This window comes from Drosophila grimshawi, unplaced genomic scaffold (genome assembly GCF_018153295.1).
Source record: "Drosophila grimshawi isolate 15287-2541.00 unplaced genomic scaffold, ASM1815329v1 contig_848, whole genome shotgun sequence".
NCBI classification, from domain to species: Eukaryota; Metazoa; Arthropoda; class Insecta; order Diptera; family Drosophilidae; genus Drosophila; species Drosophila grimshawi.
This window is the reverse complement of record NW_025063692.1, coordinates 3799819-3826195: the sequence shown is the minus strand read 5'-3', so window position 1 is coordinate 3826195 and position 26377 is coordinate 3799819. Positions and strand designations below refer to the sequence as shown.

The window sequence follows — 26377 nt, the reverse complement described above, 5'->3', positions numbered from 1 at the left end:
GCATGCTAAGCAAAAAGTAAGCCAAAAAAAATAAAAACAAATTAAATAAATACCACAAATATAAAAGTAAAAGTGCAGGTGTCTTTTTTTGAAAGTGAAGCCTCCAATTGAAGCACATTTCGAGGCTCTTATGACGTCACACACATATATCTGTATCTGTATCTGTATCTGCACATACACATATGTGCACATATGTGTGTGTGTGTGTGAGTGTGTGTGTGTGTACAGACAGACACATACATTTAAATGACTGACAGAGCCGCCGCAACGGCCACACAATCATCCAGTCAATTTGCGCTGTGTTTTGCGGGGCATTAAAACAAAAGCATTTCCCACTACCAAATATTTATTATTGCGTATGTGTGTCTCTCTCTCCCTCTCTCTCTCTCTCTCTCTCTCTCTCTCTCTCTCTCTCTCTCTCTCCCTCTCTTTGTGTGTGTGCGTGCTTTGTAGCAATGTGGAATGTGTTTATAATAGTAGCCAGCGTTCGATATCGCCATCCAAGTTTGCCGCCACACCAAGCCAAAGCAATCCCCAACCCAATTCCAATTCCAATCCGAATCCAATCCGAATCTCAAACCAGTCTCAGTCCGTTTGTATCTAAAACAGTTAACCACAAAATAAATCGACCCGCTTGTGAAGTTGACACATTCCGCTGCAGATACACGCTGACTCTACAAGTAGTGTAGATATTAAAAAAAAAATAAATAAAACAATCACAATCACGCAAATATCTCAAAGGTCTGTTGGCATAAAATCGATTTGAAATTAAATGTTTACCCATAACTAGAACCTATTACGTATATGGATATCTTGTTTTTTGTTTGCTGACCTCTCTTAATAAATAAAAAATATGGTTTTCCTGGCTGCAGCTGAAGTGCTTATTATTTTTACTCTGATATATATTTCGAATTCCGTCTGGATTTGTTTGCTGGGAGAGATTGAAAGCGTCTGTTTAATCAGCTTAAAACTTTCACTATAATTAAAAATAATAATCATAAATATAATTCAATAAATCTATGCCACAAATCAAATGTTTGCTTTAAGTATATTTTAAAATAGAATTTCTCACAGTATCGAAAACAAACAAGTTGTCCAAACAAAAACTTAATTTATTTTTGTGACGTATACTTATTTAAGTCAGAAAAGTTCGACTTTAATCTTTCGCATCACAGAAAAAAAATCAAACTTAAAGCCGAAAATTATAAATTTTGAAGAACCAGTTTCTGCAATCTATATAATTAACGGAACCGAATACCGACCAACAATTATGAACCAATTCATTTAATATTTAGCAGAAATACGATTCGGTTTGCTACCCTGGTAAATTAATAATATAAATCCATAAAGGCTTAGATATAATCGGATAGAACTTGATCGAAAATCTAATAATAAACAAATAAGTTGAATCTTGCCCAGTTTTGCTTGGTGAAATTAAAAGTGTTTTTTTAATCGCCATTTTTTTATAAATATACTAAGAAAGATATTGAGTTCTTTAAAAATTCCAATATATACAGAGAAACAAAAAAAACAGCATCAAATCAACAGGTCGACATCAATCTTTAGCCAGGAATATATTCTTAGATGAATGTTAAAATGAGCAACTCTTAAATCAATATTTGAGATTTCAGATCTTAAATAATGAAAGAATTCCATTCGCGATTCTTGAAGATTTGGAATTTGGTTTTGAAAATGTATTCAAGAATATCTTGTAGGAACTATTTCGCATCTCAAAAGTAACTGTAAAATGTTTACACTTTAACCTCTGCCAAAATTGTTATTTATTTTCACCTTTCTGGCCAATTTGGTTTTGGAATCATTTTTTTTTTAATCATATCCGGCAATCAATCGGCACGCAATCTCGCACAAATCGCCACTTAATTCTATTTATAATAACATTAACAAAAAACAACAACAATAACAGCAACAAACAAATTTGAAATGAATCGAAAACTTATTTTTGGTGGCAGTAAAATATAAAAATGAAAAAAAAAAAGTGATTATATTTTTAAACAACGACGACTCATAAGCCCAAAATCACGCTGGTGGATTCCCTAAAAACACTCACACTCCACAATAACAGTACAAGTGTGTGTGTGGGTGTGGGTGTGTGTGTATGTGTGTGGGTGTGCCCTTCAAACCTTAAGCGTTCAAATACGTACTGTACAAATATATACACACACAAACACACACACACAACATGTACATATTTAAATACGAGCATTCAAACAAAACAAAATGCCGTCAAATATCGCATCTCAAATTGGTTTCTGTTTTTCTGTAGTTGTTGCTTTTTTTTGGCATTTGTTATTTCTTTTGCAATTTCTCAAATGAACTTCCCCTTTAAAAAAAAAATGGACAACCAAGAGCATTTAATCAGAATCGGAATCCAAATCGACAACATAAACATTGAAGCGCCGAGCAATGAGAATTTGATACATGTACTCAAAAACAACAAATGAGTCAATTGTTTACAACTTGAAAAATTGATCCACTAACAATATGAAGAGCTGTTTGCATCCATTGCTGATCGAGTAAATACTAGATATATGTACGTATCAGTCAACGATATACATCTATATCAATCTCACTCATTTGTCAGTTCATCATTTAGCATATTTTGCACTCTCAACGATTTTTCAAAAAAATTTTAATGCATGACAAAGTGGTCCATTACTATGTGAATGTAAAGATCGCACACATATAGCATAATATATATATATATATATATATATATATATATATATATATATATATAGATAGATATATACACACTTTGACGATTGACTATTTCCTTGCCAGGCACGATCCACCATTCGCGATCCATAAGAAAAACAAATACTACGTGATATTTCAACATACTCGTACCAACAGGAAATCCATTAATTTGAGCCATCAAATTTGAATTCCATTATATCCAGTTGTAACTTGCTATATAAGATATACACTATAAAAAGTATATAACTATATATATATATATAGGCATCAGCAGACAAGTCGTTTTAGCCATGTCCGTCAGTCTATCTGTGTGGACGAACAAGTTATCTTCAAGTTAGCTACAAATTGTTGCTAACTCCCACCATATCGCGAATATCGATAAAAATCGATTACCAATAAGATTTAAGATTTAGAATTCCATTGCATATCGAATATGCCTTGCTATATTATTGATGAAGCATCTTCTCTCCAGCCCTCAATTGAGAACAATTTAACTTAACTTACTACTCGATTCGATATATGTTTAACAGCTGGGTGCTGGGTATCTCCTAGTCGAGCTCTCTCAATCCGAGCATTCTTGCTTGTTTTAATGAAGCAAATTCAAAAATAAAAACAAAATAAACTTTAGTTGATACTCGTCAGCAATGTCATCAATAAATGTGGTTCAATACATATATCAATATATAATTCAATATATATATATATATATATGTATGTATATACATATATTCTAAAATTAAACAAATATTATTAATCAGATGAGAATGCGGCTGATGCGCTTGCTAATTGTAGGCCGAATGAGCCGAAGCAAAATATTGCTTGGATTATTTCATTTATGGAGTTGAAATATGAAATACCCAAGACAGTGGACAGTGGACAGTGGCAATTTAAGAAAGATACACAAAGAACGAGTATATAGGATATATATATAAATATATATAAATACATTTTCAGATTCTTACTACGATCCGCACATTGAATGTACATTGTGGTAGTGAGGGTATTTAAGTTTCTTTGTTGCTGTTCAATTACTTATTTTTAATTGTTGGTGTTTTTTTTTTTCTCATTTTCAGATGTCCATCAACAGGGCCTTAAAGTCACTTTTTGCAGCCGAACAAAAATGCCAACACGGCAATAACAACAATAGCAACAATAGCAGCAACAAAACTGAAAAAGCTTATTTAATATAAATACTTATAAGAAATACGCCTTTCGTATCGTTAAACACATAACACAAAACAGAACCAGCAGCCGCACAGCCCGCCTTACCCCCCACCCCTCCCCCACACTCCTCCCAATCCCCATACTCTCGAGCAGTGAGCAACCATATTGGAGAGTATCGCACACGGAATTGAGATCAACATCGGCATCGGAATCGGAATCGGTGAACCAAAGAGCCAGAATACATAATCATCCAGCTACCGTTTGTGAGGCAAATCGTGTTGAGCATTTGTTGCTGTTGTTCTTGGTGTTGTTGTTGCTGTTGTTGTTGTTGTTGTTGTTGTTGCTGTTGCCAAAATGATGTTCACCCGGGCCCAAGTGCGCAAGCAGAAGGCAAGCAGCTCCAGCAGCAGCAGCAGCCAGCGACCACGCAGCTCTGGAGGCGGCTCCTCCTCACGTCACCTGGCCCATGATGTAAGTGAAAAAAAGCCAGAAAAAGCTAAAAGAAAAATATATACATATATATGTATATATGTATATACAACTATGCGATGAGCGTGCCTTAGCTAACAATAATCCAAAACTATATCTCTAGTTTCGTAACTGTTCATCTCAATACAATTGGGATCAATCGACATTCCACAATTCTCAATTCAAGTCTGCATTTTGTTTGTTTTTTCTTTCATCTTTAAAAACAAAAAACAATTTCGAATGCTTTAGTCGAAAGAGTTCGACTAGCAGATACCCTGAACCAAGCTGTTAAATACATGGTGGGCACTATACAAAAATCTCCCTTTTTTATCGGTAATCGATTTTTATCGAAGTTCACAAAGCGGAAAATGAAATTAAGGTTGATCTGCCAATGGTAGATAAGAACAACTTTCAATATTCTCGCACTTATAGTCTCTGAGATATACTTGTTCATAGATATCAAGCATATGTATATATATATATGAGTTATAAGTTCGAGATGGATCTTTTAACTGTTGCATACTTTTACACAACTTCATGACACCCTTTTACACATTTTGAATGGTTTGAGAGTATAGGAAATTGAAACTATAACAAAGCTAAATCTTACACTATGAAAGGTGTGTTTGTATTTTTATAGGCATTTAATGCTGTACTTTCGATTGGAATAAACAAAAGAACAGCAATTACATTAAATTTAACAGCAGGGAATCTCCAGAGTCATTTAATCGAAATTGATTACGAAAAAATAACATTGTAGTGGTTTTACGCCTTTCACATTTGGCAAAGATGAGAGTGCGTATATTTTTTTTTTTTAAATAATATTTAAATGACTATAACAATTTATTAAGTGCAAAAAAAATAAGCAAATATCGATCAGCTCAAATAGAATTGATAAATTGGATATATATGCAGGTACATCTGTATTTTTGTTTTTCAACCTAATTACAAATACAAACTGTGAATTCCATTCTCATTTCAAGAATTTCCTTTCAAATTGATTTCTTCTGCTTCAGGTACGCTACAAGCAGAGCTCCTCCAGCAGCAGCGGCGCCGGCAGTGGCAGCGGGATTAGCGGCACCAGTGCCAGCGGTACGCGACGTGATCGTGACCGTGAACGGGAACGTGACTGTGATGATCACTACAACAGCCATTATCACTATGGGAAGCAGCATTCCTTTGAGCTACCACGCCAGCACTCCAAGGAGGATGCCTATAGCCGGGACAGAGATCGAGATCGCGACCGAGATCGAGACAGAGATCGGGATAGAGATCGAGATCGGGATAGAGATCGAGATCGAGATAGGGAGAGTGCTGGTGGTGTCAGCAGTGGCTATGTGGACAGACGCACCCGACCCCGCAGCATCACAAATCGACGTGGCGCCATCAAACATCAAAAGTGAGTAAAAAAAAAAAAACAATGCACATTTGGGCGTGTTATATATTTTATACTTGAGCATCTAAAACTGCTTGTAATTAAAATTTTGTTAATTATTTATTTATTTTTCTGTAGAACACACGACATCAATGGCCATCGCTTTGTGGCCAAGTTCTTTCGCACGCCCACATTTTGTGCATTTTGCAATTTGTTTTTGTGGGGCTTTGGCAAGCAGGGCTATCAGTGCATAAGTGAGTAAGATGACAACTCTGTCAGCAAGGCAACAACTACTCTCTCTCTCTTTCTCTCGCTATATCTTGTCTACAGTTTGCCAGACGGTCGTACACAAAAGGTGTCATGAAAAGCTGCTTGGAAAGTGTTCCGGTTCCGTTTTCAACTCTGCCAGCACAATTGTAGGTGTTGCCCCGTCCACAATTACAAATAGGGGAATACCCCCTTACTTACCGAATCGACTCGACGCTAATCTAATCTATGTTTCAGCTGCTGCGCGAACGCTTCAAGATTGATATGCCACATCGCTTCAAGCCGCACATTTTTATGTCGCCCACGTTTTGTGATCATTGTGGTTCGCTGATGGGTGGCTTTTTCATTCAGGGTCTCAAGTGCGAAGGTAAGTGCTGCCCCAACACACAACACCCAACCGCCATCCCCACCCACTTCACCCACCCCCCTCTTCAATCCATCAACCACCTGTCTCAGTAGCTTTCTTCTGCAATTGCGATTTATTGGTTATGTTTTTGGTAGATGGCGCCAGCCGCAAAAGCTTCATAAAAGCTTCTCATATTAGTCAAAACAACAACCCAAAAGCTTGGCCAGCTTCTGGTCCATTGCAAATGTAACGGTCAAATGTGCAAAGCGGGGAATAATCGAAGTAGTATAATAATAACGTTTAAATGTAAAAACTGGGAAAAATCGAGGCACATGATACGATATGAAATGCGTAATGATTGAGCTTCATGTAAGATGAGCCTTACACACAACTTTAACAGAAATTTCCTTTTTTTTCATCTTATAAGCTATAAAACGTCTTAATATTAAGGAATACCGAGGATTACATATCCTTACTCACATCAAAATGTGATTATCAATCAATTTAAGGCAGGCTCGCATATTCCAAGTAAAGAAATTGAGTTTTACCTGACACTTTAAAATGAAACTGCCGTTTTTGTTTTTGCCAAAAATGAATGCTATATTTTTCTAGAAGCCAAATAATGATCAAAATTGTATTGTCTTACATAATCGGTTCAATTTAACATGAAGATTCAGACCGAGTCGCGTTCCAACTTTCAAAGTGTTGACTCCTTCTACTAACACTTTTGAATATCGGGGCAGAATCCAACTTTGAATATAGTATTGTTCTAGTTGTGAAACCATGATTAAAAAGCTCAGGATTTGAAAAACGAGTCACTTTTGAAAAAGGTATGGCAATGGGATGTTTTGAGACGTAAGAAAATTGATTCAGCTTTGACAAAGCTATGACTGGGAACTATCTTGTCACTCTTAAAACTGGATATAATAAATATCTGGTTCGCAGTGGAGAATAATATGTTGAGATTAAACATTTTTATAAGCACCAGTTACAGTTCTCAATATAATTACTTGAATAACGGAACCAAGTCGCGAAAAGTAATTGTAAATCAATGCAAAACCTTTACACTATACGTACCGGAACCGGAACCGGAACCGCAATCCAATTCGATTTGACACATTGAGCAAAACATAACCTCAATTTGATTTATATATAATGATAGAGACTTTTCAATTTAACCTTAACATTACTCTATAAATTTTCGATTTGGATTGGTCAAGAAAATCGCTATTAATTAAATGGCTTATCATTTGACGTGGAACAGATTTAATTGGCTGCTCATTTATATTGATAAATATACCGCTCGTATTTTAAATGCCGTCATTTGTTTTCGGGCCAGCCTTTGACAGCCTTGTGCAATTTGCCTTTTTCTATTTTTCTCTTTTGGTTTGCGCATTTTGGTTGCGATGTCTTCCTGTTGTTACAGTTTCGGGCACATTTATTTTAATCGCTCGGCAATGCAGATGACATGTTCTTACGGCAAACGTAACGCCAACCGATATGACAGGCATAACAGTATATATATATATATATATATATATATATATATACATACGTGTGCACAAATATAAACACAATTCTTTTCGCACTTTTTTGTGCAATGACACTTGATCAACACAGGGGAGAACAACAGAGACAGATACAGAGACAGAGGCAGAGAATGAGAGTGCATTTAGCTGAGATAAACTCCAGCCTTGTCTATCTTTAGTACATGCATCTCTCTCTCTCTCTCTCAATATATATATAGACAGCTATATATTCCTCACTCGCCAGGCATTAAAGCAGCAATTAAATTTTGCACAACATGAATTAAAAATGTGCAGGTAATAATAATAAAGCACAACAAAAAATACAAAAACGATGCCATCGTTTCAGTTTTATATTTATTACATTTTGTATTTTTGAACGCCATATAAATTTGAATACCGAGCATTTTTACATGCAGCTATACTGAGTACGTGGCACAACAGGTATATATATATATATATATATATATATATATATATAATTTAGTAGCTCAATGAAAATCACAAATAATAAATTAGTTTAACAAGCATGCAACATTTCAAGTCTCTTGACAGCCGAGCAAATATCCTGTACGTGAAAGAACTACATAATGTCTTATAATACTTAGCATATAGCAAAGATTAAGATACAAAAAAATCTCATATTACAATATGCTTAGGGTTCAAAAATCAAAAATCCAGCTAAGTTCCATTGACCTCGCATCGAAAACCTTGAAGTAATATTGATCAGCAATATAGAAATCACGAAAGAACGGCTAACATGGCCAAGCCGAAGTTCAGATACCCTTGCAGACAGGAGTCAAACTGCCGACATCTAAGTTTCACTTTATAGCTAAAAAAAAACTATGGAATGTTGCGTACGTTGAATATTTTTATTTTCAATATATCAAAGAAAAGAGTTCTGCATCTTTCTTTCTTATGGCAGTTGTATGATATAGTGATACGATCTATTCAGCTCCGACTTGTGTACTTGCTGCAGCAAAGAGCCAGATACATGCCAAATTTCATGAAGATAACTTGAAAACTGACTGAGTAGTCATAGTTAGGTATATAGATGGACAGACGGACATGGCTATATTGACGGGACTAGTATTTCTGATTAGGAATATACATGTTTGATGGGGTTGGAGTCGTCTCCCTCAATACACAAAGACACAAACATGGTTAAGAAAATCGTATATTGATGTATAGTAAAGACTTGGGTAAAGGGTATCTTGCTCTCTTTGTACCTCGGCTGAAGCACTCTTAGTTGTTAAGGAATAAACCATATATCAAATTGTCAAAGATGTTCATAATACTCGATTTTAGTAATTAACATTTTCAGATCGAAATTGAGATTAGTTGATTTGCTCTCTGTATCTGTAGATAAGCAGTATTGATTAAGTTTGGCTGAAATACGGCTATTGCTAGAGTCCAACCAAGAGCGATTTATATACATATATATATATATTTTTATACAGCTGATATTGATGAAGACAGGCGGGACAGACTCGTAGTACGGTATTAGAAATCAATTTATTGCGCCTTTGCCAATAAGCGGAGAAGGTACAAAAATAACAGATACAGATTAGCATGTAGTATGGGCATGTGTCTGGGGGCATGTACGACTAAGAAATACCCTGTATGTTTTACTAATTTAAAATCGATAATATAACAATGAAGAGCAAACATCATCAACATCATTTTTGTATTAGCAGAACGATTTGTTTTGCTTTGAATTAAATCCGCTTTAGGTTGAATGGATTAATGGATTAAGCGTAAACAGTGAAAAGTCTCTTTATCATTTTCGAAATCAACCAAATAAATATCCATTCAACAAAATTATTAAGTTAGTTGCCAAAATGAACTCAAAAATTAGTATGGCTACCTAGAACACACAAGACACAAATCTTCTCTATTTTATTTACTATATAAATTTGGTTTTGTGTTTTTTTATGTTCTTTTTTTTTTGTACAAGATGACACGCAAGGAATGCAGGCAGGCAGGCAGGCAGGCAAGCAGGCAGTGTATATAAAAATACTACAGCGAAAATACTAAAAATACAAAGAGTGAATTATACGACAAGTAAAATGTTACAAAAATAATGGAAAGTCTGTTGGCCTGGCTATAAATCGCTAAAGATTAAGTACTGTGTGCCGAGCGGGTACTCGTTGTGTGTTGCAGTTCAGTTCTATTTCTAGTTGTTGTTTGGCGCTTTCAGTGGACAACCCCCTACGTCCCCCCAATCACCCATGGCACCCCTCTTTCTCCACTGTGCCACTGTGCTGTGTTGCCGGCTATAAATGCATTTTGCGGAACCGAAAAGCAACCCCGTCGCTGTCAGCGTCGTGTGGCAAATTGTTGGTTTTCTGCCATTTGTTATTTCCCCTCCCTTGGCTGGCAATTGTGAATGGGGGAGGGGGTTGATGTGTGTAAGAAAAAAGACAAGTAAGAGTGCTCAACTCAAGACAGCTCGACTAGCAGATGAAGATCCAATCCAAGAACTTATCTGTCACACAAATATCAATCGAAGTATTTCTCTCTTGTTCCTCCATATCACAATATAAATGTCAATAATATGTCAAGGTATGCACAAACCCGATTAGAAACACATACCTTTAAAGATGTGGGTTTTATTTCTCGATTTTTATCGATAACGAGAAAGTTAGAAAGACGCGAATAGCTTCTAACTAAAGATTATTTTCTCTGACCTTGGCCCAATCAACTCGGCTAGTGATGCTGATCATGAATATATATACACGTTATGCCCGTTACATACTCAAGCACAACTAACAGTATAGCCCATTTCGACATTCTCAATTGGTTTAGGGTATAAAAACAAGAACTCTGCTATCCCAATAAGAAAGATTGCAATAGCGAAAAACATTTCTGCTAGCAGGTGTACGAATCAATCAGTTTCCAAATTGAGCATTATTAAACATAACTAGACTGCCAAATATGCATATATATTTATATATATATATATAGCACTAATGTGATTTGTTTGCTTATGCAGCTAGAAACCTTTGCACGGCTTATGAATATTTTGACAAGAGCTAAATTGGATTTATAATAAGACTCGATGTGCATCTGCAAAGCTTTCATTAGGTTTAAGTTCACACGTGCCACAGATGTGTCCAAATATTTATACGTATGATTATATATATTATCGCCTAAAAATTGTTGTTGTTGTTATTATGAGTACTGAAACACAAAATAGATTGAGAGACATGGCAAACACAATTCAGATATATGTAGAACAGGTGTGAGCTTTTTTTAATGCGTACAGCACACAAAGCTGATGGTTTCTTCTATTAAATAAAGTATTTTTGTACAAATTATTGACCAATTCGAACTTTATACTATATATAACGGTCATTTAGAAGGATTCCATTGAAAACGACTCGATATTTCTCATCTTAACTTATTTACTGATCAACTTATGCATTTTTTTGCTTTTCTTTTAATTGTAAACCCAAAAAAATGAATAATTGGCAAAATATAACATTCTACTCGATTGTGGATTAGTAAATCTGTAGAGCATTTTAGATATTTTTCTATCTAGGTATTATTTGGTTGGTTTCTATTGAAATTCTCGTAAGATTCACTCGGATCTGTGAGTTCATCATAATTGTGCTGAAAAACGTTTTCGAAGCGATTTACAATTTTGACAGCACCTTTAGATTGTCTACAGATCGTTGCTCTCTTATTCTCTCCCACTCTTCCCCACTCGCTCTCTCTATGTATATCTCTATCTCTCTCTCTCTCTCTCTCTCTCTCTCTCTCTTTCTCACGCTGTCAGCTGCTTGGCTTTTACTTTCGAATATGCAAAAACAAAAAACAAAGAAAAATGTTTAAGCAGAATAAGAAGAGGAAGACTCTTGCCAAATGTATATATTTCTAAACTCAATTTTGATGTGTGTTCGAAATTCGAAAAACCAAAAAAAAAAAAAACAACACACACAACACACACATATAGAATTTTCTCGCGCTCATCTGTGGACATTTAATTTATGATTGTGTGGTCGATTATTGTGTTTGTATGTTTTTTGGTATATTTCGAAATCTCAATATATATATATATAAACAACTTTGACTGAGAGCGGTAAATTCAAAGATCTGCCAGTCAGCCTATTGTTGCTGTTGTTGTTGCTGTTGTTGTTGCTGTTGTTGTTGCTACTGTTCGTCTGGGGTCTGCTTTTGGCCTCCTCAACACGCACACAGCAACAACATTCACATTCACATCGACAGCATCAATAATATCGAAGTTGGCTCACAGTCTCTGAAGTGACTCTCTCTCTCTCTCTCTCTCTCTCTCTCTCTTTCTCTTTCTCTCACTCTCTCCCTATCTTGCTCTGCTTGTTGTGTGTGTGTGTGTGTGTGTATGTATGGATGTATGGATGTGTGTGTGAGATCAGGAACAGCTCCAATGCTTGAACATATTTCGCGCTGTCTTTTCACATTTCAGTAGTTTCCGTTAATGCGTTCGGCTCGTTGAAAGGAAAGTGTCTGGTACTTGGAATTTTTTGAATTTTCTTTTCAATCTTTGCACTTTTGAAAAGTAACTCGCCGGTTCATAATAAAGTTTAACAAATAATTATAAAAATATATACATATACAAATATATATAAATTGAGAATTTGGCAAATCAAATTCTTGATGCGTCAACGTCAAAAATTCACCAGACAGGTTAGCAACACCAATAGGAAAAACAACAACAACAACAATTACAAAGATCTACAACAACAACAACAACAAAACGAACGTTTCCCGTCGACTCGTGATCTTACGTCATACAAAATATATATATACTATATGAAACTTAGTCTATTTCTATATGCCGCATGTGTTCTGAGCTAATATACATCTAAATGTGTCTGAATTATTTCAAGGGAAATATTAACAAAAAATAGCCAACGTATTAAGTTTTTTCAATTTTCCATTCAAATTCGCAGGAACTTCGCTAGTACAATCTGTCGATAGATCAGAACTTGGCTTAACTCGAAACGTCTTCAACTTTCTCAAGCCAGAAGCATATTCCCTTGGCAAACGAATCCCTATTTTGATTTTTGTCCATTTTTACGTAACTTCGAGCTATGAGCTTCCTTTAAGTTCAGTTGGATTTCACTTAAAGCTTAAAGCGCTGCAAAGCTCTGAAAAATGATTACTTTCAACACACGTATTCCAAACTTGATTTTCTTCATTTTCTTCTCAGTGCAGTTTTTAAATTCCACTCAAAAAATCTCAATATTTCGAATAAAATAATTATGAAAACTTAAAGCACAAGTTTTGGAAATTTTCACTTTAATTCAACTTTAATTTAAATAAACATTTATTTTGAATATATTTCCAGTACAATAAACCCTTAAAAACTGCAATTAGGATATAAATTGAATTTGTTCCGTTGAAATTGTCTTGTTCAATTTCAATACTAATTCAGTTCACCATTAGCCCTTCAATCACTGGCAATTAAAGTCCATTTTGAGATAATTAATGTTGTTCAGTTTTTGGCAACGTTTTGACAGCAATTCTAAAATAAATATTAAAAAAAAGAAATAAAAACGAAAACGAAAAACAAAAATATTGCATAATTAATATTTATATATATATTAAAATATATATATATAGAAAGTATATATATATATGTGCTTGAAATCATGCAAGCGTTAAGCTATGAAATATTCAAAGCCGCTGCAAAACTTGCTCGATTTTGGCACAAAAATTCGAAAAATAATGTTTGAAATATTGAGACGAAAACTATAAGCTAGAAGTGCAGAGATAGTAAAGTGTGTTTGTAATATTGAGTATAGGTAACAAACTAAGGCAAACTATTATCAGCACAACAGCACTGGGCATATAAATATAGACACTTGTTTTCGCACACAAACAAACGCAGTTTATACAACGAGAACTAACGCAATTTGAAAACCGAATCTAAGAAAAAGTTGTGCAAAATTATTGTGAACGATTGTGTTTTTTTGTTTTTGTTTTTTGGTGCTTGGCGAGTGTTGAGCGAACAAAGCCAAAAAAATGCCGCTGTATTCGGATTCGAGTAATTATTATTATAGCGGCGGCAGCAGTCAGCTATATTCGCCATACTATAGCTCCGGGCTGGGCAGCAGCAGCAGCAGCAGCATTCCCACCAGCAGCTATACGTCCAGCTATAATCGTGCCTATCCGGGCAGCTATATGGTGCCGCTGCTGCCCACCACACGCACCACACCCAGCAGCTATGCCAGCAGCACCATCGGCAGCACCATCGGCAGCGGCAGCAGCGGCGTCAACTCGAGCAGCAGCATATTGGGTTTATCGTCACGTTATCAGCCCAAATTGACAACAATTACGGAGACGTCAGCTCTGACGGGTCGTCATAGTGGCCACAGCAGTCTGATGCCCCTGACGCGCATCCAATCGCCCAAATATGTGTCCAGCTATGGCAGCGGCAATAGCAACAACCACACCAGCCACAGCAGCCACAGTCGTTATATTCCTGCCCGACCAATAGCTATAAATACGGCGGATATTGATGTGAGCTCGGCTAGATATCGACGTTCGGACTCTGTCGAGCGTAAACGCGAACAGGAGAAGGAGCAAAAAGAGCAACAGGAGCAACAGTCAAAGCCACAGCAGGAGCAGAGCCAGCAACAGCAGCAGCAGCAAGAACAACAATCATCGCAACAGCAGCAGCAGCAGCAACCACGTCGCTCCACCATACGCCGTAATCGGGCGGTGGTCCGCTTATCCACCATACGCAGGCGTAGCAAGGAGCGACCAGATCAGCAGAATCAAACAAAAACAACAGTGGCAAGCAAAGAGCAGCAGCGACAACAACAGCAACAGGAAGAGCATCAATTTCGCGATTTGCCGCCGGCCACCGAACCCAGTTTGAGTTGGCGACAGAAATTGGCAGAGGAGCTTGCCGCATTTCCCACCATCAGCAATAAGAAGACACCTGGCGAATTGTTGCGCGAACGCTTCTACATACGCGATGAGAAGGAAGAGGAAACAACGGCAATGCCAAGACAAAAACAGCAGCAGCAGCAGCAGCAGCAAACACAACTAGAGAAACCACAACAGCAACAAGAACAACAACAACAACAGCAACAACAACAGCAGCAACAGCAATTGCCGGCAGCTAAGAGCAGCAGCTCGGAGGAATCAGAACTGGAGGAGCAGGCACAGCAGGAGCATGAGGAGGAGCAAGCACAACTAACCGAAAGCATACGACGCTTGAGCCTGGTGCAGTGTCCCACATTTCATGACATCTGCGAGGACATCTCCTCAGACAAGATCGATGATGATTTGAATGCCGGCGAGTTGAGAAGACGCGCCTCGATCATTCAGGAGCAGGAACAGGAGCTGCTTAACAAGCTGCAGAAATCAAACTCGGGCACCTTTCAGTTGATACACTTGGAGCGACGTAGCAGTCACGATAGCACAAACAGCACCACTGCAGACGAGTCCCAATCCTCGACATCCCAGCAACCACAACAGAAGAAGAAGAGCAAAAAGTTACGTCACAAAATCACCGCTGTGGTGGAGGTGGAAAATGCGCCTAGCACACAGTATATGCCCAGCGTGCTGGAGCTGGAGGAGGCGCCAACAGCAGCAACGGGCAACAGCAACAGCAGCAACAGCAACAGCAGTGGCAGCAACAGTCCCAAGCGAAAGTTTACAGTTAATGTGGAGTCCGTGGAGGAGCATCACCAGATACACAAGATATTCAAGCTGCCCAAGAAAAAGCTGACGAATGCTGAAGGGGATAAGGCGCTGCCCGAGGGTTTTATGAAGGCAGCGCCCAAGGCAAAGACATCGCCGCTCAAAAAGGTCAAGGAGCAACAGCAACAGCAGCTGCAAGAGCAGAAGGCGCCCCAACAACAACACGTGAGTGTTGCACAAATATTCACCTTCGACGAGGCAGCGATTCAGCAGAATCAGACAGCAGCAGCACCACCACCACCACCACCAGCAACACCAGCAGCTACAGCAGCAGCCACACCCACTAAGACAGAGGGCGTTGCCACGCCCAAACCAATACGCAAAGCAGTGCAAAAGTCGGAGAGTGGTGAGGATTTCTGGTCACAGATTAGCTCGCGTGAGACGCTCTACATGACAAATCGCAAGAAGGCGCTCTGCGAACGTCAGCTGGAAGCAACGCAAGAGGAAGCAGCTGCAACACCGGCAACGCCAACTCCAGCAACACCAACTCCAGCAACACCAACAACACCCCTGCTGAAGTCGCAAATTGTTATTGAACTGCAGCAACCAGCAGCAACAACAAGTAAGGCTGAAGTAACAACAGCCACTAAGCCAACAGCAACAATACCAAAGTCAACGGTACCAACAACAAAAACAGAGCCAGAAAATGCTGCGCCAAAATCCACGCCAACAACACCCAAGCTAAACGCAACATCAAAGGCAACAGCAACGACAACAACAACAGCAACAGCTGCAACTCGTATAAGCTCGCCAAAATCCACGCCGGCAACACCCAAGCCAACAGCAGCCACAACAGCAATCTTAACCAAATCGGAACCAACAACACCGAAATCCCCACTAGCAACACCCAAGCTGCCAGCAGCAGCAACGTTAAAGTCAACAGCAACTATTGCCCTCAGCGCGACAGCAGCCACCAAAACCGAAGTAGCAACAGCTGCAGCTGTGATCAGCACAAAACAGTCGACACCAAGCACAACCAAAATGACAACATCAACAGCAACTATTGCTGTTACGGCAAAAGCAACAGACAAAACTGAACCTGCAACGCCGACAACTATTGAGAAAACCTCACCAAAATCTACTCCAGCAACACCAAAGCTACCAATAGCAGCAGCAACCAAAACGGAGGCTAAAACAACATTAACCTCACCAAAATCCACACCAGCAACACCCAAATCACCAACAGCAACAGCAGCCATTTCAAAGAAAAGCGAAGCAGCAACAGCTGCGCCAGCAACACCCAAGCCAATGGCAATCGAAAAAGTGCCAACAACTGTTGCAAAGACAACCAATGCAAAGCCAACGGCAACACTTGCTGGTGCGGCGACGGCAAATCAATCTGGCAACGCCAACAATAGCGCTGTAGTCATGACAACGGCATTAACAACAACAGCAACAACAACAGCAGCAGCTACAACAGTCAAATCAAAACTGATCGAAAATGCGGCGGCAACAGCAGAAACAACAGCAAAAACAATAGCAAAAACTACGACAGCAACAGCGCCAAAAATAAATGCCGGGCAAGCAGCCAAGTCACCTGAACAACAACAGGCAGTAGCAGCAGTGGCAGCAGCAGCGGCAGCGAAAATAAATAAAACAACGCATAATATTGAGCGACAACAAGAACAACAGCAACCACAGCAGCAGCAACCACTAGACGCAGCAACAATAATAAAAACAACAACAACAGCATTGAAGCAGCAAACGGAAACTAAAACGAAATTGACGGAAACAGTTGAGCCAAAGTCAAAGGTGCAATCACCGAAAACAACAAAGCCAAAAAGTGCTGGCAAAACAGCCAAAAAGAAAGTCACAGCGACTCCCACAGCAGCAGTCGCAGTCGCAGCAGCAACAGCAATCACAACAGACAGCAATGTGACCCCAATCAATGCCGATCAATTTATAACGCTGGCGGCCACTAAAGCAGCAGCAACACTGGCCACAAATGCGTCATCAACAACTGCAGCTGCAACAGCAGCAACAGTAGCAACAGCTACCACAACGACAACGCCTACAACACAAACACCAACAGCAACAGCAACAACAACTGGCGACGATCAGACGACACAGCAACAATCTGTGGCGACTGTTGCTGATGCTTCTGCTGCTGTTGCTGTTGCTGTTGGTGTTGGGGGTGTTGGCGTTGTCGTTGTGGTGGCTGTTGTTGGAGTTGTTGCTGTTGCAGCTGTAGTTGTTGATGACGCGGTTGTGGTTGGTGTTGCTGCTGAGACAGTGGCCGCTAGCGTTAGAAATGGATCGGTATGGGTTGGGGTGACGTTGGTGATTGTTGTGGTTGCTGTTGCAGCTGCGACAGCGGAATTCTACGATTCCGGTGCTGATGCTGTTGCATGAGAATAAACAGCGCAAGGAGAAGAAGAAGCAGAAGGCAAAAGATGCCGGACCGGCACGATTCGATCCACAAAAGAAAATCAAAATCGATCCGACCAGCAAGTGCTATGTGAAGGAGGAGGCGCCACGATATCCACTGGTGGCAACACCACGTCCCCTATGGAAACGTGAGAAGATCGTCTACTCCGATGAGAATACGGACGATGAAAGCAGCGAGGAGGGCAGCGAGGCAACAGCCGGCAACTCATTGGACGATGACAGCGATGAGGATGACAGCGATGCGAGGAGCAGCAGCAGCAACAGCACCACATCCGAGGAATTCGATGAGGAAACAACAAGAACAGCGCCAGCAGCAACAGCAGCGGCAGCAGCATCGGGAATAATCCCCAAGATTGGCAATGGCAATGCTGCACAGGCAGCGAACAGTAATAGTAATAGTTCCGCGTGTGCATCGGCCACCGGCAGCACTTCCGTCTCCAGTTCACCATCGATCATCCGGATGAGCACGTGCAGCAATGATTCCGGCTTCGAGGGCGGCACAGCACCCTCCAGTCCCAAAAAGATGTTAGGTAAGCGAGTTGTTCAAGTCGGCAGCATTGAATACCCCAGAGACCAGAGACCAGACACACATCTCGACTTGTAATTACACTGTAACAAATTTTGGTTAAATCTAATCGGAAATCTTGTATGATTTCGAATTAACGGGCTGAATTTGTATAGTATCTCAATCGGAAGACATGCAGTGCCGATTCCGATTTAGACACCCTCGGAATTAATATAAATTATGTGCAAGTGCAAACCAAAATTTCTTACTGTGTGGACGTCTAGACAGAGAGTACAGTACAGTACAGTGCAGTACAGTGGGACAGATATTACAGTACATAAACATACACATATGCATTGACTGATGGTGGTTCCGTTGGTCATTTGAGTGGTGCCGCACGTGCCGCAGTAAAATACAACAACAACAACAAAATTGTGGTTGTGGTTGTTGTTTTTGCCGTTTTCGTTCGAACATTCCGGCCATTTACTTAGACACTAACACGTCGCCACCTCCACCACCTTCTCCTTATCCACCTGCAATGCTCTTGCTTTCAATTTCAACACACACACACAGAGAGAGAGAGAGAGAGAGAGTGAGTGTGAGAGAGAGGGAGAGAGTGCGAGAGTGTCGGAATATTTAGTTGAAAAACAAATAAACATACTATAAATTTGTATTTGCGTATATACAGAATACCTTTTAGACTACAAAACTCAAAACAACGCAAAATACACAAAAAAAAATATCTAAAAAATAGAAAAAGAAAACAAAATTTTCAATTTTGACTTGTTAAACATGTTTGGTGAATCTGTGAACAAATGGACAAATTTGACTGCAAATAAATAACTGGAGGTTTTCAGTTCAAATCGTATTCAGTCACTATTGAGTGAAATGAATCTTCTTTATAAGCAAACTAAAATCAATCTTCTTAATAAAAAATCTGAAATCTTCTTGCTTAGCAAACTAATATAAATATTTTTACCAAGTTAACGAAAATCAGTTTTCTTACCAAAATCAATGTTGTTTTAAGGAAACTAAAATCAATCAATTCTTATGTAACCCAAATCAATATTTTTTCTAAAGAAAACTATCATTAATCTTCAGCACACCATTGCAAATACATTGTCTTCCAAACATATAACAAATCAATTATAATAATTTCATTAAGATTGATGAAGCAAGACAAATTTGCGATTATCAACTGCATATTAGATAACAGAAGTCTGCAATCTGTGCAATATGCTAACAATTGTTGTTTCATATAGTGCTTTATGTGATTTGTTAACCATTTTGGGCATTTACTTTAAAGTTAACTGAAAAGCACACGACGCGCTGAGAATGTGCTAGCAAGAAGTGGTAGTAAAGAGCAAGTGAATGCAGATACAGGGACAGTTTCAGATCTAGATACAATTTAGATAGAGACAATTTGGCATTATACTTTTAGCCAATTGTATACAAAATTGTTTAGGTCATCGCGTCGTGTTTGGCTTTGTCTTTTCCTTCTATTTTTTCTTTCTGCGCCTTTCATCTTATTGCTTGTTTTGTTGGTTTTTTGTTTTTTTTTTTCTATATTTGAAACTGAAAACCTCATGCTCGGCAAATAATTTTTTGCTCGAAAACACACAAAAAACATTTAAAATATTTATGTATTTTGTGGGTTCTTCGATTCGGTCTGCATACAAACCAACTAAAACAAACGTGTATAGTTTCGTCTTCTTGAATATTTGCGTATTTTATGAAACAGCTAATGAAAGTAAAAGTTCAATATAAATTTTAATGGCCCCTGCAAAAATTTGTAAACACAATCGAATACTTTCTAAATATTTGCTATACTATACTAGATACTACAAATATATTGATGAATATGTACATAGCTATAGATACAAAGCGAGATGTGTTTTCAATACTCTTCTTCACTTTTAGCAAGCAATGAATTGATAAGTTGATTAAGTTAAACTGTTAGTCTGAAACTTGCTGATAGTATATAATTACAGATATGAGCGCTATATCGTAATTATCGACAAATGACCTGATAATATCGGTTGCTGCAATGGGCTGTTAAAAATTTGCTGAATGTCGGTTCCAGTTTTTAATTTCAATCGGTAAAATTGCCTTTCGAGTTCCAGTTTGACAATCTGATTTAAGACATAGTATTAATCAAATATAGACACTTTATCAATATACGTGCAACATACAGCAACTGTTTTAAAGTCCTCTAAGAACAGTTGTACTAAAGTTTATCTAGCTTAATTTGTTTAAGAGACGATTTTTGTAAATAATCATAGATGGGCAATGTTTGGAGATATGTGATTGAATTATGTCCATGAGAGATTTAATGTGTAGGTCTCTCGATATATGAATGAATGCCTCGATGTTAATATTATTTATGATGAAAAAAAATAGGTTTGAATGCTATAAGTTTTAAGCAAATCATTTTTGTATATTCAAAATTATTCACGCAAAACTCCTGCTAGATAGTTTTCTGATTTTGTCAATGATTCAAGTATTTTCTCTTCACTCATTTCACTCCCTCCCTCTCTTTCTATCCATCTCTCTCTCTCTCTCTCTCTCTCTTTGCCTCCCTGTCTCTTTATGTTCCTTTATCGTATGTGTAGTTGTAACACGCTGCGTATGCGTGATATTTGCTTACAATTTCGTGTGCTGCCAATTGTTGCAATTCCTTAAGAACATTTCATTTTGTGATTGCTTGCAAATATTTGCCGTTTATTAAATTTACATTAAACGAACCAAACACACCAATCATCCTCATTTTTGGCTACCCACCTTACACAGCCTTTGGGTAACGGCCAAAACGGATGTGCGTTTAAGATTTCGTTTGTTTGTATGGGTGTGTGGGTGTGTGGGGGTGTAGGGGTGTGGGTGGGTGTATACATTGAGGTTGTATTTTCTACAGAAAGTAACATCAAATTTGTATACACGAGTTGTTTTTGGTTATTCCCGTTTTTTAATTGTTTCAAACTCAGAATGTGCAAAATTGGCCAATACGATTTTTTATACAAACCTAAATGAAAAACGCTTCTCGAAATACTTGAATAAATTAACTGGGCTACAATTGAGAATGTTTAGTTATTCTTAAAAATCACAAATTCTTGAGTCAAGCATTGTTTAACTTAAACTCTGCCAACTTTTGATTCAGAATTGATTTAAGAACTTGGCTCCTTCAAATGAAAACTTAATACCTGACTTAAGCTCAAGCTCTTGTGAAATGCAACGGATTTCAACTGGAATTAATTAAACCCAACCAAAATATAGTTTTAATGTAGAATCAATTGTACCGAACGTATCTCAAGATAGTTTTAATCCTGAATCAAGTGTACCAAAAATAATTCGAAGATAGTTCTTTATACTCTTTCTTCTGTTCTTTTTCTCTGAATGAATATGTGAAACGTGCAACCAATAAATCGCTACGCAGCTGCAAAGAAAAACGTTTAGACTAAACACCCAATATATATGCATGTTTATAGATGTATCTCTGATCTATATGGCATGTTTCGACATGCTCACAATTCAAATACATATTAATAACAATTTGTTTTAATTAATCCCAACATTTGCGCGACCCACACACAAAATCACGAATATATATATAAATATGTGTATATGTTTATACATATATATAAATATATAGAATGTGACGTGAATTGTCACAAGAAATGCGAACGGCTCACGGCCAATTTATGCGGCGTCAATCAGAAACTCATCGTCGAGGCGCTCAACCACGTAAAGCGAGGTAAAATACACAAACGCAGAAAAGAGAGAGGAACCCTTTAAACAATATATGTATACGAAAACCACTCCCTCAAAAAACAAAATGGAGGCAGCGCAAAATAACCAAAACAGAAAATTAAAAGAAACGAAAAGAAACGAAAAGAAATGAAAAGAAAAAAAGCATCCATAAATAATGGCGCTTAAATATGGCTGACATTTTGATTTCATAATTGAGGCTGCCAGCCAATTGACTGTGTGTGTGTGTGTGTGTGCGTGTATTAGTCTGTGCGTAATATAGAAAGATTAGTGCAAACTATAAATTAGAATAAATAAGAAAATAATTGGAATGATTTTCTAAGTTTTTCTCCAGCAGAGCTGTTGAGCTTTATCAGGATAACTTGTTAATCAAGAAGTTTTTCAGTAGATTGTTCCAAAGGGAGCTATATGATATAGTGTCGGAAATCTGCTCGGCTAGTGATGCAGATCAAGAATGTATGTCTTCTATAAATTTCACGATATACGTTAAATACCATCTGAACTATAAAAATAGGTTGGATAATCTCGTTTATCATTTGTTTTAATAATAAGTCTGAGCAATTTGTATAGAACACAAATAATATTCTTACAATTTTGCAGAAAACGAAAACGATAAGTATTTAAATTCTTCATACAAATATGTATAAGTATTTGTTATATAGGTCTCAGTAACTATAGCAACTAGAGCTAACAGCCCATATATATTAATGGGCTTATTATTATTATTTGCTTCGGATTGGAATCCGAAGTAGAACCCAATAAAGTCGTGTATTTATGTATCTATATATATTAGCTTATCGAGATTTTCATTAAAAAAACTACAAAAACTATATTGTTCATAGATAGAAAACAGTGTTCCATATCTTTACAGAAATCTGTCGATTAATTTAACTTCTGAAAATATACCAAAGATGAGATAAATATAGATACGAAAGCCTAACAGCTTAGCTAAATACCTTCACTTTGATAAGGAGTAAAAGTCCCAGAACACACATACATACACACATAAATAATTGGTGGGCACGTCTGTGTATATTGTTGGGATGTTTGTTATAAAGCGTGAAGTTTAATCTACTCCCCAATTAAAACCAGGTGCCCAAGAGGCTAGAGACTCGCCTAGTACACCGCCCAGCTCGAATCCTGCCTACAAGATAGAGGCCAACGATGAACAAGATGGTATGGCACCTATATATAGCATATAACACACTCTTTCACATACACAGAGAGAAAATACTGATGGCAAATTAAGCAAACACATCTGTAATCAAAAAGAGAATTGAGTAGAAGACAATATCGATTCTTGATTTAAGATATTTGTGACTGTTTTGTTTTTCTCTGTGTATAAAATGTAAGCTAAATACTCAAATGACCAACAACAACCGAACTTTGGACTATCGACGACAAATCTCTTCTATTATTATTTATATTACTATTCTTATGCTATTCACTAACTGAACCTAATCTTTACTTCTCTCAATATGCACAATTCCACTTTCCTTGCGCACCATCTTTGTGTATCTTTGGCTACTTTTGGAACATACACAGAAACTTCATATACATATTCACAATTCCAAAAATCCGGACGTTTCACTGCGCCAGCAACAGTAATACCTAGATTTAAGAACTATTCGGTAGATGATTTTCATTTTCTGGCCGTACTTGGAAAGGGCAGCTTTGGCAAGGTAAGCAAACCTCATCAAACTTAACCATATTTGTAGTTATGTGTGTATGTATGTATCTATGTAGGTGCTGCTGGCTGAGCTGCGGGATACGACATACTACTATGCGATCAAGTGCCTGAAAAAGGATGTGGTGCTCGAGGACGATGATGTTGACTCCACGTTAATTGAGCGCAAAGTTTTGGCATTGGGCACCAAGCATCCATATCTATGTCATCTATTTTGTACATTTCAAACCGAGGTGAGTTATTCATCCAAAAAAGACAAGGTCGACACACACACAGAGAGAGAGAAAGAGAGAGAGAGAGAGAGAGAGACAGAAAGAGAGCGCATATAGGTAATACGCGCAACGCATCCGAAAGATACAAAAATAAATAGCCTAAAGGTAAAACAACCTATTATTAGAGCACTATTTATTGTGGCTCTCAGTGCGTGCTGTGTGTGTGTGTGTGTGTGTGTGTGTGTGCCTCTATTCTATATTCTGACCATCGATTGGGGCACACGACATGATGTGGCAAGTACTCGACAGATCGCCACCGCTCGAGAACAACGGTAATTTGGCACGCAAGTCCGGCAAACAGCGCGTTCGACAAATGTTCTCTAAACAAAAAAACAAAAAAAAACCAACAAAAAACCGAAAACAAATTGCAAAAAAAAAATTTAGTTTTCGTTGCTTGCATTGACACCGATTAGAAGGTATTTTAATTATTTATGACTTTGAGGAGGATACACGCCCATTTCTTTTGGGGGACTCTCGCGCTCTCTTGCTCTCGCTGTCTCTCTTTCTCTCTCTCTCTCTCTCTCTGTCTCGCTCTCAAGTTGTTATGATGCGCTCACCTTAGCTACACTCAGCGAAAATAGCATTTTGTATTGAATAAGTTGAATTATAGATATTTCGGTTAAATAATCACAATGAGCCAAATCCAAAATGTGAAAATTAATTTAGCTTTGACTAAATTATGAGTGTAAGTTATTTAGAAAGTTGAGGAGTGTCAACAGCGTGTGAAACCGGAACGAATGTTAGTTCCGGTTCCGGTTCTGGCACGTATGGTTCATTTCGACAATCGATTCATTAACAGTAACAACATATGTGGGGTGTCGGTACCGGTTACGGGTTCTAATGCCAATTTGTTGTTGACCTTTTGCAGAGTCACTTGTTCTTTGTGATGGAGTATCTAAATGGCGGAGATCTCATGTTCCATATACAAGAAAGTGGACGTTTCTCGGAGGAGCGTGCCCGTTTCTATGGTGCGGAGATCATATCGGGTCTCAAGTTTCTACACAAAAAGGGCATTATATACAGGTGAGTGTGTGCGAAGGGGCCACAAAGTGTGTGAGAGAATCAAATTTACTAATTGGAATACTTGCGAAGGGATCTCAAATTGGACAATGTATTGCTGGACTATGAGGGCCATGTGCGTATTGCCGATTTTGGTATGTGCAAATTGCAAATATATTTGGATAAGACGGCCGATAGTTTTTGCGGCACACCCGATTACATGGCGCCCGAAATCATCAAGGTAATCCTCAAACGATATAAAGATCACCTCTTGTTCTAATTGAGTTAATGACAATAATGTGGCAATTTGTGTTGGGCAGGGTGAAAAGTACAATCAGAATGTCGATTGGTGGTCATTTGGTGTGCTGCTCTACGAAATGCTCATCGGTCAATCCCCATTCAGCGGCTGCGATGAGGACGAGCTCTTCTGGTCCATATGCAATGAAATTCCATGGTTCCCTGTCTACATATCAGCCGAGGCAACCGGCATCCTCAGAGGCGTAAGTCTCCCAAATTCATATTATGCAATTAATGCTTGATCTTTGACTTACCTCTAGTTTTAGATCTCTTACTGTTTAATATTGGAATATTAAATTATATAACTAATGTATGACTAATTTTGCTTATTTTATATTAGCTCCTGGAAAAGGATTATACGAAACGTATTGGATCCCAATACAGTCCAGCTGGTGATATAGCAGATCATTTATTCTTCAGGCCCATCGAGTGGAATCTGCTGGAGAAACGGCAAATTGAGCCGCCATTTAAGCCACAAGTGGTAAGATTAATAAAAGATCATAAATATATATATATATATATACATAAATCTACACATTGCGACCATATGCTCAACTGACTGATGAATCTATCCATAGAAACATCCGCTGGATACGCAATATTTCGATCGAGTCTTCACCAGGGAAAGGGTTCGTTTGACCCCCATCGATAAGGAAATACTCGCATCTATGGACCAGAAACAGTTTCATGGCTTTACCTATACAAATCCGCACATCACCCTGGACTAGATTCACATATACTTATATATATATATATATCAAGTACATTGATGTGCTCCTTAGGCAATGTGCTGGACATATACCATATATAATTAGCATATTTCTATACATATTATATTACAATATACACATAATTGTAACCCATGCCCCAATTACTTATTAGAGCAACAGTATTTGTATATGTAT

At 38.0% G+C, this 26377-nt stretch overlaps 1 protein-coding gene across 3 annotated transcripts; it reads left to right on the top strand.

The window, feature by feature from the left end:
• On the top strand, positions 1-26377 carry LOC6569320 (putative protein kinase C delta type homolog). 3 transcript variants are annotated; one of them, XM_043215947.1, is made up of 15 exons: positions 1-16; positions 3792-4353; positions 5367-5749; positions 5864-5979; positions 6056-6141; positions 6230-6359; positions 22102-22203; positions 23310-23393; positions 23763-23899; positions 23964-24137; positions 25045-25199; positions 25269-25416; positions 25496-25675; positions 25813-25953; positions 26051-26377. In XM_043215947.1, the coding sequence occupies exons 2-15, from the start codon at positions 4237-4239 to the stop codon at positions 26198-26200; spliced, it is 2103 nt and encodes a 700-aa protein (XP_043071882.1). In that variant the 5' UTR covers positions 1-16; positions 3792-4236; the 3' UTR covers positions 26201-26377. The 3 variants fall into 3 exon arrangements, with proteins under 3 accessions (XP_043071882.1, XP_001995810.1, XP_032597188.1); XM_001995774.3 differs by lacking the exon at positions 1-16 and adding an exon at positions 2503-2551; XM_032741297.1 differs by lacking the exons at positions 1-16; positions 3792-4353; positions 5367-5749; ... (3 more) ...; positions 22102-22203; positions 23310-23393 and adding an exon at positions 17915-18480 and having other exon boundaries at positions 26051-26374.

Bases quoted from the DNA above. Each gene is read 5' to 3' on its own strand.
- LOC6569320 (XM_043215947.1), top strand. From the start codon at position 4,237: ATGATGTTCACCCGGGCCCAAGTGCGCAAGCAGAAGGCAAGCAGCTCC. The intron at 6,360-22,101 runs GTAAGTGCTGCC...ATAAATATATAG, and splicing joins TCAGGGTCTCAAGTGCGAAG to AATGTGACGTGAATTGTCAC. The intron at 25,676-25,812 runs GTAAGTCTCCCA...ATTTTATATTAG, and splicing joins CAACCGGCATCCTCAGAGGC to CTCCTGGAAAAGGATTATAC.